Here is a 13,441-nt window from a genome sequence, read left to right as displayed (position 1 = left end):
AATGTCTATATTTCTGATGTTTGTGTTTGTTATTTTCATTGTCTGCATGTACATATGTACAATATGATGTCATATAAGAAAGGTACACATGGCTAAATAGAAAGGAAGTTAAAGAGTTACCACGGTTACCACTCTTCAATTTACATAGTGACACATGTCATAAGGTCACAATATACTGTTTTTGTTTTTCAGAGCAAGACACAGCATCATTTAAAAAGCAGAAGTACACTTCCTCCTTATCCACCCATAAATGAACGTCAGGCTGCATGGCGGACGAGTGGTAAGCATGCAGGCCTCACAGCTGGAAGACAGGTTAGTGCTTACTACTTGCTAGTAGTACAATAATGACGATAGTAACAATAATAGGCTAATTAATAATATAATAATGATTATTATATAATTGATCACTGTCAAGGCTGCATGGTGTGCGAGTGGTTAGCATGCAGGCCTCACAGCTAGGAGACCCGAGTTCGATTCCACCCTCTGCCATCTCTGTGTGGAGTTTGCATGTTCTCCCCGTGCATGCGTGGGTTTTCTCCGGGTACTCCGGTTTCCTCCCACATTCCAAAAACATGCTAGGTTAATTGGCGACTCCAAATTGTCCATAGGTATGAATGTGAGTGTGAATGGTTGTTTGTCTATATGTGCCCTGTGATTGGCTGGCCTCCAGTCCAGGGAGTAACCTGCCTCCGTTTCGCCTGAAGACAGCTGGGATAGGCTCCAGCACGCCCGCGACCCTCGTGAGGATAAGCAGTAGAAAAAATGAATGAATGAATTCAGCTGGTGGTGTAATGGTACAGCTGCTACAGCAGTCAAACATGGACTTTTTAAAATCACAGCACCCCCCGCGACCCTCGTGAGGATAAGCGGTAGAAAATGAATGAATGAATGTCCTGTTTGAGGACCTTTGACCTGCATTCTGTCACCGGGCAACACATTTTCCTTGCTAAAAAGGTATTTTAAAATGCCTTTTTAAAATTTCATGTATTCATATGTAACAGTGGTCATCCAGTCTTAGGTGAGCAGTGCTGGCCAATGAGCTAAAAGCCCCGGTTGAACATTTAAGTTGACACTTAAATGTTCAACGCCACTCTTAATGCATCATGGATGGAGGGAGGGTTTGTGGGACTTGCTAAAAAGTTACCGCTCCTCAATATGCATTTAATTGTATTTTAAAAATAAGTGAGTTTTTAGTAATTATTCTTTACTGTCAAAGTTGGCATGTCTTGATTGTCATTATATAACAATCACTCACTAGAGTGTTGTGTTTTGCCTTTGCATGTATGTAATAAATGTTGTGCAATATTTAATATTCAGTACAGGCTGTGGGGATAAACTGGTGGTGTACATGTACTTTGCTGCTGGGGTGGGTTCTATCCTAGGCCAGAGTTGTCGCTTGCTGGTTCCATGTTGCATCAGGAAGAACAGGCCAAGATCAAATCATGTGATTGAGATGGGGAAAAGATTTATTATTCAGTACAGTATCAATGTGTGTGTGTGTGAGACACAATCACACACACATCCATAGACCAGTGGAGCAATAGGACCCTGAAGCGTCGAGTAGACCAGAAGGAGGAGCTTGAATATAAAACCAAACAACCTTCCACACCCTGCAGTCTGGGGAAGTTCCTCTGCATTCCTGGCATACACACACACACACACATATACACACACATATACACACACAGAGAGAAAGCTATGGTGACTCTACTGCTGTCCGAGTACGTGTGTACAAAGTCAAAGTGTGTTGTTTCTACTGTCTTTCCAACCATTTACAGTAGCTTTCTGTGTTCAAACAGGAGGGGGTGTGGTGTGGGCCTGTAGGACTGGAGACCAGAACCTCACCATACAGGACCTGTCAGGTGTTGTATTGATCCTATATATCATTCACTCTACACGTTAGGTTCTTTTCCTGTTCGCCGTATACGCTCATAATGCAGTCAAAGCAGGGTGACTACAGTTGTCCTTTTTGTAGTACTGCTTTGTCATTTACGTTTAGCACAGTACTTCCTGTCATCGATGTCTGATGATGGACAGTGTGGACACCCCCACATAAATATCTATTACATATACATGCACAATCTAATGTAAGAGCTGTATAAAAAACTAATAATGCAATAATAATATGTTTATTCTTGTTATTGTGATAGTACCGACATAGTATTAGTACAACTCTGCAGTGTTCCTAATATTGTGGCTATATAAGGTAATACTGTATAGGATTAACATGTTATGACATGTGGTCCTAATTTAGAGCTCGGTCTAAAACAGGGGTGGGCAAACTACGGCCCGAGGGCCACATACGGCCCAAAAAGTGTTTGAATCCGGCCCCGCCAGTTGTTTTCTAAGTATTTCAAATTTTAACATACAAACTGGCAACATGACTTGCAAGTTGAGTGTCTTATTTAGTAAAAAAAACAAAACTGTAAAATTAAATTACATAATTTGATGTGGTCTGATGGTTAAATACAGTTGATAGTATTCATTCATTTTTTACCGCTTTTTCCTCACAAAGGTCGCAGGGGGTTGCTGGAGCCTATCCCAGCTGTCTTCGTCGGCCAAGAGGCGGGGTACACCCTGGACTGGTGGCCAGCCAATCACAGGGCCCATATAGACAAACAACCATTCACACTCACATTCATACCTATGGATAATTTGGAGTCGCTAATTAACCTAGCATGTTTTTGGAATGTGGGAGGAAACCGGAGTACCCGGAGAAAATCCTGAAAGAACATGCAAACTCCACACAGAGATGGCCGAGGGTGGAATTGAACCTGGGTCTCCTAGCTGTGAGGGTCTGCGCGCTAACCACTCGACCGCCATGCAACCTGGACAGCGATCAATTATATAATAATCACTATTATATTACTACTACTAGCCTACTACTACTACTAGTAGTAGTAAGCTAGTATTAGCCTGCTTATTGGCTTGATTATTAGCCAGCCCTATTATATAAAATTTGTCAGAATTTTTTTTTGTAAAAAAATAAAAATCATTTAAAAAAAAAAAATTAAAAATATCAAATAATTTATTGGGACTTAAGAACATTTTAGGGGGTCTGAAGCCCCCCCTAAAATAGGCCTAATGACGCCACTGGTGGATGCTAACAGGCAAGATCTACTTGTGTTGATTAGCTATGTCTATTTACTGTTCATGGACATGGACAAACCTAGCATGTTTTTGGAATGTGGGAGGAAACCGGAGTACCCGGAGAAAACCCACGCATGCACATGGAGAACATGCAAACTCCACACAGAGATGGCCGAGGGTGGAATTGAACCCTGGTCTCCTAGCTGTGAGGTCTGAGTATATGATAGTATATTCAACTTCAGTTCTGGCCCCCTGAAAAATTTTGTTAACTCAACGCCGCCCACGAGTCAAAATATTTGCCCACCCCTGGTCTAAAATTTTGGGTCCCCTATTAAGCCACATGTGAAGGTTTGGTGGGATGACAACCAGTCCAGGGTGTACCCCTGAATGTTGTATTTACTTTTCGTCAAGTCATTTGGTGTCCTCACACTACGCTTCTTCTCAGTGTCATCATGAGTAAGGCGGGACATGATGACCCTGAAAAGTCACCTGGTGAAAAACCTCCTGGTCCTGCTTCTACCGGGCTAGGATGGACCAAGGTCAGCTGCCCGTGTTGCGTGTCGGAGGTGGTTGAGCCCCTGGTTCTGGTGAAGCTCGGAGAAAAGGTCCGTCCTGAGACCAAAAGGTGGCTCATCAGACTAATCGGAACGGCACAAAGAGACGGAGGTGAGGACTAACAACGAAAGATGATTTGAAAGGTATACAGTTTTTCCCGTTGTCCCCCATAGGGGCGGGATTACTAGCCCATCCAGGCGAAGATGCCAGCGGTGATATCATTGTGGTCTCCGCCCCACGGTGCACATTACTCCGAGCCACCGAAGAGCTGGGTTTGTGTAAGACTTACAGTTCTGGAGAAATGGAGACCTTCTCGTACGAAGACAGAGACAACTTTAGACACTCGGGTACGACGGTGTACAACGTTTTTTTTAAGAATGCTGCATTCAATGTACATACGGTAAAATATGGTGGTGTTTTTCACAGACAACATGGAGGTCTTTCTGACGCTGGCTGAGAGACAGTACATCGTGAAGTACGAGCTGGAGGGTCTGCATGCACGGAGGGATGTCAGGATTCCTGGTCTGGCGGACGACTACACGCTACAACACAGAGATAACATATGTGAGTGTCGCCGTAAAATACCATATTTGGTTATTGAGTCCACGGTTCCGTTTATCACAGGAAGTCTTCCAGGTGACCAACCTCGGAGTTTGCATGTTCTCCCTGTGCATGCATGGGTTTTCTCCGGGTACTCCGGTTTCCTCCCACATTCCAAAAACATGCTAGGTTAATTGGCGACTCCAAATTGTCCATAGGTATGAATGTGAGTGTGAATGGTTGTTTGTCTATATGTGCCCTGTGATTGGCTGGCGACCAGTCCAGGGTGTACCCCGCCTCTCGCCCCAAGACAGCTGGGATAGGCTCCAGATTTTTTGATTTTTTTTTTGACCATGTCCTTGAACAGTAAATAGACATAGCTAATCAACACAAGTAGATCTTGCCTGTTAGCATCCACCAGTTGCGTCATTATGCCTATTTTAGGGGGGGGGGGGCTTCAGACCCCCTAAAATGTTCTTTAGTCCCCCTAAATAATTTGATATTTTTTATTGATTTTTTTTTTTACAAAAAAATTTCTGACAAATTTTATGGCTCTCGCTGTGGTTTGCTGGAGTCCTAAAGCTTTACAAATGACTGTCATTTAAAAATTGTATATTTTTTTTGGTTTTTGTTCCGCTGTGTTGTCATTGACTGAAACATTTAAGTGTGACAAAAAAAAAAAAAAAAAATCAGGAAGGGGGAAACACTTTGTAAGATGTTTTTCTTGTAATTTTGCCATTACTGTAAAGTGGTTTGGTTAATTAATTTAAAAAAAAATAGAACCCAAAATGTCCGTTTTTCTACATTACTTTTTGAGAACAATTTAATGTTTAATGGAATTAATGGAGAGGTTGTTTCTTTCTCATTTGTTCTTATGTAATATTTACAGAAAAGTACAGTATGTGTTATGTTTGGTATGGAAATATGCACCTAAAAATAACCTAAAAATGGTCCTTAAATGCAACATGCTTATTACTGCATGTGTTGCGTTAAATATACAATACTCAATGTCGTTGCAGGGCGGAAGATGAATTCTGCTGGTGTGGTTGTGGACACGTTCCCTCTTCATAAACGGCAAAAACTGAAGGAGCTCAGCAAGTCTTGGTACACTGGGAATCAGCTGTCTCAACCGCTGGGTGGGTGGACGTTCATCACACCCGCACACCGTGACTCCACTGTATTGTATTCTCAGAAGAAGATGAGTGGGCGCATCTTCCATCTTCTCGTATCGCTCTGGTTAAACTCACGCTTGACCAGATAAGTTGAGCCTGCATCCATTGTAACCCCGAGGCGGGATTCCATTCCACCATTTACTGTGAGGAGACACATTGTTCTTCCAGAAGACTCTAGTCTTGTCTGGAAATACAATGGGTTCTCTTTTTTTTTTAATAGACAGGCTGGACACAACATTAGGTACAGCTGCACAACATGACGTCCAATACAAGAGTCTGAACAGAGACAGGGTTCTATATTTAGTTACGAAAAAGGGCAAAATATTATAATAATATTAGATTAATATTAGATTAGATATTAGAAGTGGGGGAAATTTGCATTGCACAACAGCAAGAGCACAAAATCAGTTCATTCATTCATTCATTCATTCATTCATTTTCTACCGCTTTTTCCTCACACAAAATCAGTTAAGCAGTACAAAATATAAAAAATAAACAATATAAACAACCCATATTAACAAATTAACAATTTTACCCAGTTATATACAAATACAGTTTTCAAGATAATATGAAAAATGAGATGAACTATATGACCGGTCTATACACTATGAGATCTTGCTAGTGAGTTAATATGAGGCATTATAGAAATACATAATATATTGCACTTCGAGCCTTATTGACTTATTATTGATGTTATTTTCTCCTTCTGTGTTTGGCCATCAGATTCTGTCAATGAATATTTTGGCAGCACAGTCGGCTTTTATTTCAGCTTCCTGGACTTCTACACCTGGTCTCTGCTCCCCCCTGCGATAATGGGCCTGTCCATCACATACTTCTCCAGTAAGCATGTTCAAACATTTGTTTTTATAGATTAGTGTACTTAGGTATGAATGTGAGTGTGAATGGTTGTTCGTTATTGGGTATTTATATTATTTTAAAAAATGTCAGCGAGAACACAATATTGTACTTTAATGTTACTGAATTAGGGCCGCATGGTAGGCGAGTGGTTAGTGCGCAGGCCACACAGCGAGGAGACCCGAGTTTGAGTCCACCCTCTGTGTGGAGTTTGCATGTTCTCCCCGTGCATGGGAGGGTTTTCTCCGGGTACTCCGGTTTCCTCCCACATTCCAAAAACATGCTAGGTTAATTGGCAACTCCAAATTGTCCATAGGTATGAATGTGAGTGTGAATGGTTGTTTGTCTATATGTGCCCTGTGATTGGCTGGCCACCAGTCCAGGGTGTACCCCGCCTCTTGTCGAAAGACAGCTGGGATAGGCTCCAGCACACCCTGCGATCCTTATGAGGAAAAGCGGTAGAAAATGAATGAATGAATGAATATTAGCACTCGGCTGCATGGTGATTGAGTGGTTAGCGCGCAGGCCTCACTGCTAGGAGACCGGTGTTCAATTCCACCCTCAGCCATCTCTGTGTAGAGTTTGCATTTTCTCCCTGTGCATGTGTGGGTTTTCTCCGGGTTTCCTCCCACATTCCAAAAACATGCTAGGTTAATTAGCGACTCCAAATTATCCACAGGTATGAATGTGAGTGTGAATGGTTGTTTGTCTATATGTGCCCTGTGATTGGCTGGCGACCAGTCCAGGGCGTACCACGCCTCTTGCCCCAAGACAGCTGGGTGTCCAAATGTCTATGACCTCAAGCTGAAACCAACTTGGGTTCTGCAGCAGGACAATGATCCAAAACACACCAGCAAGTCCACCTCTGAATGGCTGAAGGAAAGCAAAATGAAGACTATGTAGTGGGCTAGTCTGACCATGTGGCTGAATGACAACAATTTAGTAAATATGAGTCGGCCAGAATTCCTCCACAGCACTGGAAGCGACTCAAGTTAGCGCAAACTCTTGATTGCAGTTGTTGCTATGTAAAAACTGCATTATGTCTTCAGTTATGGTACCTTTATGCCGCTTTTCCACCTTCAAGGCACTCAAAGTGTTTTAACACTGTTAGCATTTACCTACTGATTGTTATCATGCGTTCTTCCCAGGTGAGGTTCAAAAGGAGGTGGTGGAGTCAGTGTCTGGCTCAAAGGTGGAGAACCTCCACGAAGACACAGGACTCCCTGTCAGTGGTCACATGATCCAAGCTGTGTTCAGCATGCTGTGGTCCACCTTGGTCATGGAGCTGTGGAAGCGTCGCAGCCACACCCTCTCCTACCGCTGGGGGACCCTTCATCTTGCTGAGCGCTTTGCAGAGCCCCGGCCTGGTTTCCACGGTCATCTTGGGGTGAACCCCGTCACCGGTCGTGTGGAGCCACTGTTTCCTGAATGGCAGAGGGATCTCCGAATGGCACTGGTGTCAGTCCCTGTGGTGGGAATGTTTCTGGGTATGAGTCCACTTGGTTGAAGGATGCTTTTAATCATTGTGTGGATGCCAGGGGCGTCACTAGGTTCTGAGGATCTAGGTTTCATTTGAACATGCATCAGATTACAATTGAATGCATCCCATAATCAGTTCACAGTTCCACATGTCCAAAAGGAGTAGGAAGAAGCAAAGCTTATTAAATCCTACCCCTCCATCTGGTACTTTTACAATCAGTAACTGTTACATTTGTTCACTTCCTGCTTTCATAATAAATTTTTAATTTTTAATTTTTAATTTTTAATTTTTAATTTTTAATTTTTAATTTTTAATTTTTAATTTTTAATTTATTTTTGTCACGTACCGAAGTACACTTATTAAATCCTACCCCTCCATCTGGTACTTTTATAATCAGTAACTGTTACATTTGTTCACTTCCTGCTTTCCTAATATAGTTTACGTTTTTTTTTTAAAATAATGTACCTCGTAACGAAATATGAGGTGATATGACCATATTTATTGTTGTTTTTTTATTGTTTGAGGGTCTTACTCAATCCATTCCATAGTTTGATTCCACATACTGAAATGCTATGGCTTTTTAACGTAGTCCTAGCATATAAGTATTTCAAATGTAGTTCTTCCCTGAGATCATATTTCTCCTCTCTTGTAGAGAAGTATTGGATGACATTTTTAGCTAATTGGTTATTTTTAGCCTTATGCATTATTTTAGCTGTTTGAAGATGAACTATATCAGCAAGTTTAAGCTATGTCTATTTACTCTTCATGGACAAAGAAAATTGCACTTAGTTGCCGAGTAATGAGTTTGCAATCAGATATACTATACATTGCTGATGTCTGCAACTCCAGTATTACGTCCTCCTGCAGGACTGGTGGTGCTGGGTATGCTGTGTTTCTATTGGGGGGAGGACCAGGTGATGCGGCTCCATGAGGACTGGGACTCGGTGGTGTCGCAGACGTTGGTGTACGCGCCCTCCGTGCTTCATATTGTCTACACGAACGTGCTGGCTACTCTTTACAAAACGGTGGCTCAGTCTCTGACTGAATTTGGTGAGTGAGATAACACTCGATGGAGGATGGAGGCTCGGACAATCACGGTATATCGTCTTGTGTCCTTTCAGAGAACCACAGAGAGGAGTCAGCCTTCCAGAACCACCTAACAGCTAAAGTCTTGGTGGTGAGTTTCCCCCCATGACTAATTATTTTCTCATCCAAGTTGCTCATGACTTATTTATTTTGTGTTTCTCCACAGTTCACATTCTTTAACTACTTTGCGGTACTCTTCCATATTGCATTTGTCAAGCAAGACGTGCCTTTGCTTCGTAAGGTAACAACATGACGACACCCCGATCAAGTCTCTCATGGGAATATATTACAAAATATGTGGCTTTCATGGCTCGCATAAGCAAGAAGGCATCATCCGATATAGTACAGTACTACCTCGTTCATCGTGATTAATTAGTTCCAGACATTTCCACAAAGTAGGATTACTTATTTAGGAATGGAATATTTTCTTGTTTCTTTATGATAAATAAGGTTTTTAACATTGTTAGAGGGGTTGCACGGTGGAAAAAGTGGTTGGCGCGCAGACCTCACAGCTAGAAGACCAGGGTTCAATTCCACCAACTCTGTGTGGAGTTTGCATGTTCTTCCCATGCATGCGTGGGTTTTCTCCGGGTACTCCGGTTTCCTCCCACATTCCAAAAACATGCTAGGTTAATTGGCGACTCCAAATTGTCCATAGGAGGCTGCACAGTGTTCGAGTGGTTAGCGCGCAGACCTCACAGATAGGAGACCAGGGTTCAATTCCACCCTCGGCCATCTCTGTGTGGAGTTTGCATGTTCTCCCTGTACTCCGGTTTCCTCCCACATTCCAAAAACATGCTAGGTTAATTAGCGACTCCAAATTGTCCATAGGTATGAATGTGAGTGTGAATGGTTGTTTGTCTATATGTGCCCTGTGATTGGCTGGCGACCAGTCCAGGGTGTACCCCGCCTCTCGCTTGAAGACAGCTGGGATAGGCTCCAGCACCCCCCGCGAACCTCGTGAAGAAAAAGCGGTAGAAAATGAAAGAATATTACAACTTCCAATAGCCAATTTTTTCTTGAATATTTCAATGTTCAGGTTTCACGGCGGTTGAGTGGTTAGCGTGCAGGCTACACAGCTAGGAGACTCAAGTTCGATTCCACTATCTCTGTGTGGAGTTTGCATGTTCTCCCCGTGCATGCGTGGGTTTTCTCCGGGTACTCCGGTTTCCTCCCACATTCCAAAAACATGCTAGGTTAATTAGCGACTCCAAATTGTCCATAGGTATGAATGTGAGTGTGAATGGTTGTTTGTCTCTATGTGTCCTGTGATTGGCTGGCGACCAGTCCAGGGTGTACCCCGCCTCTCGCCCGAAGACAGCTGGGATAGGCTCCAGCACCCCCGCGACCCTCATGAGGAAAATGAACGAACAAACATTATTAGAGCCTTGTAGACATATAATAACACCCCTACATTCACATTTGATCTCATATTACCCAATATAGTAGACAAAATAAAAGTAAATTAATCATTTCAGAGGTGGGTGAGGGGTTAGGGTGCAGACCACACAGTTAGGAAACGCGGGTTTGATTCCCCTGCTCGGCAATCAAGTCTAATCCTAGTGTTTCTAACCGAACAATAACATTATTTACACAACAATAACATAATTTGTTGGTGTTGCGATCACGTTTTCACTTGAGTTTCAAATGTTTCACCACTGAAACCTAACCCCCCTGCATCAATTAATGCCAATCAATAATGCACACAACCCTGGTAGGACATTGGATATGCTGACGCAAGGAGCAATCGCCATCTTCTTATTGATCTTCAAAGATAAAGCCTTCCTAATCAATCTTATTCCATCAGAGCTCGGCAAGACCAATCCGATTTCTTATCTGGTTTATTTGTGTCTGAATGTAGCGTCTGGCTTCGTTGCTGATCGTGACCCAGCTGGTGAACCAGGTAACGGAGGTGGTAGTTCCCTTCCTAGTGGACCGCTTTGTTAGCGCCCCCCACAGGGAGGAGAGTGAGGATGACCCGCAGGAGGATAAATTTAGGAATCAAATCAGCCTGCCAGTATTCCCTGTGAGTTCCCAATTGAAATAGAATATAATATAATAAAATAAAATACTATATAATAATTTTTAATAATAAAATAATAATAATAAAATAATAAAATAATTTGTTCATAGGGCCTATTTGCAGAATACATCGAGCTGCTGGTGCAGTTTGGGTACTTGAGTCTTTTCTCATGCGTTTACCCTCTGACCGCCATGCTGCTGCTCATCAACAACGTCACCGAGATCCGCACTGACGCCTACAAGATCTGCAAACTCTTCCGCAAGCCTTTTTCCGCCCCCGTGGCCAACATGGGAGTATGGCAGGTCAGCAGAAAGCATGATGTGTGTGTCGTGTCGTGTGTCACACCTCACCGATTGTCGCCGTCTCGTCTTTGTCCAGATCGCTTTTGAGATCCTGAGTTTTATTTCTGTGGTGTCGAACTGCTGGCTGCTGACGCTCTCGCCACAATTCCAAAGGATGCATCAGGAGGGCGAGATGAGCAGCACCAACATCCTGCTGTTGGCCGTGCTGGCTGAGGTACCAAGGAATCTCGTTCGTTGGAGACGTCAGGCGTCTTGTATCTTGTACTCATGGTCTCTTCAACTGTTTGGCAGCACGTTCTCATCGTCGTCAAACTGATTATGGCAGCCGTCATCCCCGATGAGCCAGAATGGATCCGAAAAAAGAGAGCCCACATCGAGTTCACGTCCATGCAGGCGCTAAAACAGCAGGTCAGATTTAGATTTGGTATTTGGAGAGTGATGGTTAATATACACCACTATTTATTTTTTTTAAATTCATTTTCAAAGTACTTTAACTTTGTACATTGTCTTCTCGTAATATTTTGTCTTTATCCTCATAATATTATAACATTTTGCCCAAACAAATTTTCCAAAAATTACACCTTTATATTGTTTTGTTTGTTTCTCATAACATGACAACATTCCAAATAAAATGTTTGTCTTTTGAGTATCAAAAGTTTATTCTTAGAAAATTGCCCAATTTTACTTGTTTTTTCCTTAATATTTTGAATATATTTTTGTTAAATTACATCAATTTTTTCACTTATTTTCACAATTTTTTATTATTTGAACTCTTTGTATACATTGTCTTCTAATTAATTATTAGGACTTTATTCCTATAATATTTTGACTTGATTTTTGTAATATTCAAACTTTTTCTGTAACCAAAAATTGCAAATTTGAAAAATAAATAATAGGGTTGTGGAATTATTAAAATGACCACATATAAGCTGCTGGGTTTTGAAGAAAAACGTAATGGCTTTTACCCCGGAAATTATGGTAAACTGGGTCATGGAAGTGCCCGTAAAAAATGTATATCTTTGACACTAAAACATGGATTATGCTGCTACATTGAGGTACTACACTCCAAAGCTGATTTCGGGTCAACATTTGCAAGACATTTGCATGGGTTGTGTCATTGCACTGTCATTGTGTTGGATTCTGATGTTTTCTCATCAACATCTTCTGACGTTCCCATCCAGGGCCTACCTGCTGATGAGTCCTGATCGTGGTTGAAAACGCGAGGCTGTGGATCCACACCATCCATCCATAAAGAACAATAATTGAGCTCCCAATAGCATGATGCCGTGCCTTTATGCTCCTCATGTAGGCTTTTAAAGACGCCATTTTCAACTTTTGAAATGAGTAGACTGTTAGCAATCAACCATACTAACCTATACGTAAGTATGTTGTGTCATTAAATTGTGTATTTATTTCACGACTTCAACTGAAAACGTGAAACATTTACATATTATACAGCTTCACTACACATACAGCCATATATTTCATCATTTTGATGATTATAGCTAAGAAAAAGCCCAAATTTAGCATCGAATGACATGAGAAAAAAAACGCTAATAGTTATATACAAATATACACGACAGCAGAATGTAAAATAAAAGCTAAAATAATGTAATAGCAGCCTCCATTTGTGGCTTTTGCAATATTTTGTGGAAACTAAATGCGTATACTGTATGCTATACAGTTGCTGCCTTAAGGACATAAAAACACCATGAGATGGTTATGATTTGGGATGCACTTACCCGGCAAAGAAAACTAGTTTTTGCTAGTTTTTTATGTGTATTTTAGACGAGTGATTTTCAACCACTGTGCCGCGAGGAATTATCAAATATTTTTTTCAATTAACATTTATTAATAAATTTCTATAAATATTATGTCATATATGTCGATTGTCCGTGGTGTGCAATGTAATATTCGTCCGTGTGGCAACACGCACCTTATTGCTTCGTTCCTTATTTTATTAGTGATGCACGTGAGGTGGTTAAGTGGTGTGCCGCAAGATTTTTTCCAATGTAAAAAAAACGTGCCGTGGCTCAAAAAAAGGTTGAAAAACACTGTTCGATACTATACACATTATATTAAGCCTCTTGTGAATGCTTGACTCTGCAGTGTTACCACTCATCTACCGTCATGTACAATCCTTACTGTTCACCTAAAGTGCTGGCAGACTACATGCATACCTACAGTACAGTCTATGTGTATTTATAATAGAGGCCACCAGGAGGCACTGTTTACAAGTGTTAAGTGTTCCGCATGTAACGTTTAAATGAAGATGTAAAGAGCAGTTTATTGTGTGTATCACAATAAAGTCACAAGCTACTGATGAGAATTGGTGTTT

At 41.6% G+C, this 13,441-nt stretch overlaps 1 protein-coding gene and 1 long non-coding RNA gene across 3 annotated transcripts; one reads left to right on the top strand and one right to left on the bottom strand.

The window, feature by feature from the left end:
- The first annotated feature begins 192 nt into the window (after positions 1-192).
- ano10b (anoctamin 10b) lies at positions 193-13,422 on the top strand. 2 transcript variants are annotated; one of them, XM_058075699.1, is made up of 16 exons: positions 193-312; positions 1,800-1,862; positions 3,536-3,756; positions 3,819-3,992; positions 4,072-4,209; positions 5,205-5,321; positions 6,081-6,197; positions 7,361-7,699; positions 8,560-8,742; positions 8,814-8,869; positions 8,945-9,019; positions 10,640-10,804; positions 10,912-11,103; positions 11,180-11,317; positions 11,395-11,511; positions 12,285-13,422. In XM_058075699.1, exons 3-16 carry the CDS (start codon positions 3,543-3,545, stop codon positions 12,306-12,308), a joined length of 2,049 nt encoding a protein of 682 aa, XP_057931682.1. In that variant the 5' UTR covers positions 193-312; positions 1,800-1,862; positions 3,536-3,542; the 3' UTR covers positions 12,309-13,422. The 2 variants fall into 2 exon arrangements, with proteins under 2 accessions (XP_057931682.1, XP_057931681.1); XM_058075698.1 differs by lacking the exon at positions 193-312 and adding an exon at positions 1,562-1,721.
- Positions 6,612-13,422, bottom strand: LOC131131215 (uncharacterized). Its single transcript, XR_009130163.1, has 3 exons — positions 12,292-13,422; positions 11,152-11,499; positions 6,612-7,678 (listed from the first exon to the last, which is right to left on the bottom strand). It is a non-coding gene; the product is annotated as an uncharacterized LOC131131215 (long non-coding RNA).
- Positions 13,423-13,441: the final 19 nt, after the last annotated feature.

This window comes from Doryrhamphus excisus, chromosome 6, assembly GCF_030265055.1.
Source record: "Doryrhamphus excisus isolate RoL2022-K1 chromosome 6, RoL_Dexc_1.0, whole genome shotgun sequence".
NCBI lineage: Eukaryota > Metazoa > Chordata > Actinopteri > Syngnathiformes > Syngnathidae > Doryrhamphus > Doryrhamphus excisus.
This window is presented reverse-complemented; position numbering and strand designations above follow the sequence as displayed.